Genomic DNA, 6,146 nt, shown 5'->3' with positions numbered 1-6,146 from the left:
GACCCTTCATCAGAAGGGTCTAGGCCCGAAACGTCAGCCTCTCTGCTCCTCTGATGCTGCTTGGCCTGCTGTGTTCATCCAGCCCTGCACCTTGTTGTCTCGGATTCACCAGCATCTGCAGTTCCTACTATCTCTGATTCAGTTATAGATCAGAGGCTGTTTTACATTTTAAAGTCAGTTTATTCAATAAAAATCTGGAAATAGAGATTTGATCCCAAAAGTGTCTATGAAGCTGTTGAACTGTTGTAAAACCCCAGCTGATTCACTCATGTCCCTTTAGGGAAGGAAACCTGTCGTCCTTAGCTGGTCTGGTCTATGTGACTCCAGTCCCACATTAACCTGGAGGACATTTGACTGCCCTCTTTAATTGTCTGAGCACATCAATCCGTTTTTATCAAATCCCTACACAGGAAAATCCACAATAAAATGGAGTGGATCACTGGCTGTGAGCCAGGCATCGAATCAGAACATGGCAATGAACACCCAGCCTAACTTCTAGGGACTGGGGTCCAACTTGGGAGACAGTGGGACATAGTCACACTGACAGAAATAACACAACATCCCGAACTCCCCTATCACCATCCCTGGGTATGTCCTGTCCCATTGGAAGGTCAGGCCCACCAGAGGTGAGGGCACAGTGATAGTCTGGAGGAGGCAGCCCTGGAATCAAGGTAGTGGAGTGCAATATTGACCAGGGTGTCACACACGTTGTCATCAAGCCTGTAGGATTTTCGACAGAAAAATCTATTTGAAAATTAAAATAATTTCAGGAGATGTTTGGATTGAATGAAAGGAAACTGCAGTTGGTCAGTAACCAGTTATCTCTGTTGGAAAGCATGCATTGATTCTGTTGTGGGGCAGTGTGTGTGTACAAGGAGCTGTGGGGTGGTCTTGTGTGCATGTGTGATTATTTGGATCTAACCTCCCACAGTCCTCCACGACTAGAATGAACCAGGAAACTGGTTGTACTGGGGCTGGTTATGAAACACTGGGTGCTGAAGATCTCTGCTATTAGTTTTGATCATGTGTCCCAGTCTGTTCATGGCTTTATTCTGTCTCTAGGTCCTGGAGTCCCAACAAGAGGAAGAGTTGGATTGGGAATCGGAATTGCTGCCATTATTGTTATCTTCATTGCAATTGGGGTTTATGTCGTTCTAAATCAAAAAAGGTGGTGAGTCGTGGAATATTCCACTATTTCCATTGTAACCCTTTCATCTTTGTATAACATTGTGTGAAATGTTGCTGAGCTCTGCCCCTGTCCATTCCCTGAGCTGTGAGGATGCTTCAATCCAGCCTGTCATTGAGCAGCATCATCCAGTCACTTCCAGCTTGTCATCCTCGTGCTGCTGAACAGTCCCTGTGGATTACTGCAGATGTGGTCATTGCAGCTTGCAATGGGAACTGCCCGCTTCCACATCATACAGCTACAGCACATCACCTGCCCAGCCATCTTCATTTAGTTAATTACTTTATTAATTTTTATAAATTTATTCATGAGTTAATAAATGAGTCCCTGTGGATTGGAAAGAAGCAAATATTATCCCGCTGGAGAACTAGAGAATGGGACATAGATTTGTAATTTCAGGAGGTATTCGAGAATGTGCCACACAATAAGATGAGGGCTTGGGGGAATGGGGAGGGGGTAATATGGCATGGATTGAGGATTGGTTAATAGAAAGCAACAGAGCAGGAACAAATGGGTCATATTCAGTTGTCAGGATGTAACTGGTGCGGCAACGATCAGTGCTGGGACCTCAGTGACTCTCAATCCATATCAGTGACAGATGAGGGGATAGAGTGGAATTTCCCCAATTTGCTGATGATACAAATCTCAGTGGGAAAGTAAGCTGTGAGCAGGATACAGGAGGCTGCAAACAGGGATAAGATGGATAAATGTATGGACAATGGCTGGAGACGGAGAATGAAGTGTGAACTATCCACTTTGGAGAAATGGAAAAGAAGACTATTTTTACAAGGTGAAAGGCCAGTGAATGTCATTCTGAGGGATTTGTAGATCAATCACCAAGTTAACGTCTCAGGAATGAGGAAGGGAAATGGGATGGTGGCCTTTATTGCAAATGGGTCAGAGGATGGAGATCTTGCTGCAGTTTCTATCGGATATGGGTAAGACCCAACCTGGAGGGCTGTGTACAGCCTTGGTCTCCTTCATTAAACAGAATCCTGGGATGAATGGGCCTGTACTCACTGGAGTTAAGAAGAAGCGATCTTGTGGAAACGTAATATTCTGAGGGGTCTTGTTAAGACAGGGGAATCTCTTTTCTCACAGATGTGAGTCTGTGGATTTCTTTAGTATAGAGGTCTGTCAAGGCTGGGTCATAAGCATATTCAAGGCTGAGCAAGACAAATATTTAACCATGAAGGGAATCTAGAGTTGTAGGGAAAAGGCAGGAAAATGGAGTTGAGGACTATCAGACCAGATGTGGCCTCAGTGATTGACCAAACAGACTCAGTGGGCTGAATTGCCTATTTCTGCCCCTACACCTTATGGACAGGGTTGATGCTGAGAGGTTGTTTTCCCCCGGCTGGTTGAAATTTTCTCCTCCTTGTAGTTGTGGATGCTGCATCATTTAAATCTCTTTCAGACTGTGATGGACAGATTTGAACATTCCCATCCTTTTTTCAAATCCCTCCGTGGCCGCAGCCCTCCCTATCTGTACCCACCTTCAGCTGTACAGCCCTCAGATCTCTGTGCTCCGGTATCCCTGAGATTTCCATTCCTGCCCCATTGGTGGCTCTGCCTTCAGCTGCCTGACTCTGAAATTCCTGACCTAAACCTCTTTGTTTGCATACTTTTCTGCCTGTATGTCCCCCTGTCCCTGTCTCTCCCTCTTTGTTTCTTCCTTTCCCCCCACCTCACCCCCATTCCCCCAGCTAATATTAGTTCTGCTTGAGGCCTGATTTTCTTTGTCACTCCATTGCCAAATTTTGTTTGATCCCTCCTGTGTCCTTTGTTAAAGGTGCTATATTAAAACAAGTTGTTGTTGCTCACTCAAACCTCACTTTTCAAACCTCCTCCTCCTTCTGTCTAACCCTGGCAATCACAGGATTCAGTCCCCTCCCCTCTCATCTGCAAACAGTGAGTTTCGGAGAAGGAAGTCCAAGGGGCAATGTTTTCATCAGCAACAATCCTCTCAGCAGATCCTCTGATCAGGAACAACTGAACTGCTTTCCTGGTCTTTCCTTCTATCCATATCGTGGGTGTGCACGTGTCTCTTATCTGGTACAGTTACCTGCTGACAGTTCATCACTGTTTGCCTATCACAAGTGTTTGTTTGTAATGAATATTAATTATTGTTTCACACAGTAAACCGGCTTGTGCTTTCTACTAACCTGGGCCTAAAAGACAGGTCAATGTTTGGAATGCTGTGTAGCCTTTAGAATCTTTAACTTCTGTGATGACTCTGGAAATTGTGATTAGTGTGTTACCCCAGTGATGTCTCCCATAGGTCTGTACTCCTGAACAGCTCCTTCACACACTTGTCCAAAGTCTTGGACTGTTTAATGTAACCTGCACTTTTGTGGATTCTCTCTCCTAGGGATTGTGCTCAAAACCGACACTCCAACAATCGAAATGAAGCATTGAATGGTGTCCCTTTGAGCGAGGTGAGCTGTTCAGGTGAAGCACGGAGCCTTGTGCCAACAGCACCTGAGCATCAGGATGGAGTGGCTGGAGAACAAAACCTTCTGGGGAACGGGGCTGTCCAGTACTGAGTTTCCTGTGCACTGAACCTGGGGATCAACAGATTCCTGTTGGAAAGTTTGAGCTCAGGATTGGGATCAACAATCACTTCCCACTTTGCACAAACCCTTCTGAGCAGAACAGTCTCAGGAGAGAAACTCCCTTTGGAAGTGTTATCCCTTTACTGGAAAGAACTGTCCAAGTATTTCATTCTTTGTATTATATCTCAGTATTACTGTTACATACTGTGTCCAAACACAGTCTCAGGGTTCACTTTTAGGGGCCTACCTTTTGATCACTCCCTGAGAGAGATTTTTCCAAGACATTTTGCAAAATAATCCTACTAATTAATGAGTGGGTACATCAGGTAGTTTCTGATATGTTTGTTAACTTTATTTCCGTGGAGGTGATGCTGCCAGGAACTACATTATTGCCGGCAACTATTTTATATCTGGAATTCAGACACTGGATGGTTTACAGATTATAATTGCATCTGGAGAAATGTCTTGTACATTTAACTGTTAATTTTCTGTAAATGATTTTTCTATAAAATTGTATTGTAGATATTTTGTACATGAATCTGTCAGTTGTTCATTTTCTTTACGTACTGTTTGCTCCAGCGTGTGATTAAAGGGAAGCTGGTGCCGATATGTATGAAATGTATATAGAATTCTGTGTGAATATTTTGTATGGATATATCTGTATTTTTATCCTGGATATTTGCACTGATATTGTACCGATATGTCTTGTAAATTTAAATGTGACTTTTGCATATAAATATTTACTCCACCAGTGTTTGGTCATATTTTTAATAGGATGATAGAACTTGTGTTATCAATATTTTATGTATAGATATAACTGTATTTTTATGCTAGATATTTGTTACTTTTCTACATGCAGTTTTTGCTCCAAGCTGTGATTAAAGAGAAGCTGGTGCTGATATTCATGGGTCTACAGTATTTTTAATGACTCTGCAAGTCACTGCATGAACAGAGGGGCTGCTGTCTACAGGCAGAGTCCCTCAAATGACTTAGAGTGAATGGAATTGGCTGAAGACTGGGATCAGTGATTGTGGGAATCTCAGGAGGTTGGTGTTCCTGGTGGTTGGAAGTGTGGGTTTTTGGGGGAGAGAGTGGGGAGTGTGGGAGCTCCAATTAACCCCAAATGCAACATTTAAGTCACATTTGTCTTTTTCCATGTAAATTTATCTACATTACACCCCAAAAACACACGTTTCCTGTCCCTGCCAGTTTCTTCATCACTGTTTCTCTGCCTGGCTGAACTTATCCTGATATTAAACAACATCTCATTTCATTCACTCACTTGCTCCAAATTATAGGTGTGAGCTATGAGCACCCACCTGCGACCTGGCTCCAGCTGTTTTTATGTAGGAGATGTGGAACTTCCCTGGATTCAGTTCTGTTCTGGTTCCTCCCTCCCCTCTTCCTTTGGTATATCAGTAACTGAATTGGTGTTGTTTCATGGTTTCACCCTAAATGGCTCAATTTCCCCAATTCTCCCTCTCATTCCCCCTCTTCCCTTATCTGCACAGTCTGCACATTCACCTCTTCTGGTTAGTAAACAATGAGAGATCACATGGAATTGTGGGGTAATATACTGACGGATTGAGAACAGACGGACATTCTGTCCATCTTGTGCTGGGACTTACATTTCAAGAATGTATAGGAATGGGAGGAGGACAGTTGACTCCTCGGGCTTGTTTTCCTATCGAATGCCTGATCTTCCCCCTCAACTCCACTACCCTGCCAGATTTCCACGTCCTGTAATTCCCAACGAGTCGAAAAATCTCAATTTACAATGTACCAAAATATGTTCACTTCTCCTGCAATCCAATTCAGGCCAGCATCGATCCAGTGCTTGGTGGCTATATTAAGGCCCAACAGTCGCTCAGTGGGTAGCAATCACACTTCTGAATACCATTGCAGAGACAAGAGCTCTAAAATGTAGCGTGACACACCCAGTGCAGTGCCGACTGAGCGCTGCATTGTTTGAGGGAACATAGACACCGGTGACTGAAATGTTGGATATTCTGCTGTTTCGATGAAAATTTGAACCGAAGCCCTGTTTGTTCTTCACTGGAATGAGATAAATCCCTTGGCCACGATCTGGAAGATGTTCGGAAGCTGTTCTCACTGGAGACATTACCTCAATACTTATTCCCAAACGCCCCCAGAAATAAAAACGGACAATCTGCTTTGGTCCTGACCCAGATTTACTGGGGCCCTGCTGTGCCGTATTTGTGGCAATGCCCATTTCAAAACATCTACATTCACTCTTATTTCATGGGCTACAAACAACTTTGTGACGTCCTGCTGTCGCGAATGGCGCTAGGAAATGCAAGTCTTTGTTGTCAAAATTGCGCCATGGTCAGACTGCAATACCAATCTCTGCTCGCCTGGTGGCGGTGTTACTCCGTGATATCTGC

General features: G+C 43.9%; 1 protein-coding gene across 2 annotated transcripts in view; it reads left to right on the top strand.

Annotated features, from left to right (window-relative positions):
- Window positions 1-4,642, top strand: part of LOC125487950 (sodium channel subunit beta-4-like) — an 8,635-nt gene extending 3,993 nt beyond the window's left edge. Inside the window, exons 5-6 of one of the 2 annotated variants that reach the window (XM_048620644.1) lie at window positions 1,063-1,168; window positions 3,558-4,642. In XM_048620644.1, coding sequence (XP_048476601.1) covers window positions 1,063-1,168; window positions 3,558-3,732 — 281 coding nt within the window. In that variant the 3' untranslated portion in view covers window positions 3,733-4,642. Of the gene's footprint in view, window positions 1-1,062; window positions 1,172-3,557 lie in introns of both variants that reach the window. The other variant, XM_048620643.1, reaches the window with a different exon arrangement.
- Window positions 4,643-6,146: the final 1,504 nt, after the last annotated feature.

This window comes from Rhincodon typus, chromosome 47, assembly GCF_021869965.1.
Source record: "Rhincodon typus isolate 14 chromosome 47, sRhiTyp1.1, whole genome shotgun sequence".
In the NCBI taxonomy this organism is placed as follows: Eukaryota; Metazoa; Chordata; class Chondrichthyes; order Orectolobiformes; family Rhincodontidae; genus Rhincodon; species Rhincodon typus.
Note: the sequence above shows the minus strand (reverse complement) of the source record. Positions and strands in the feature narration are given on the sequence as shown.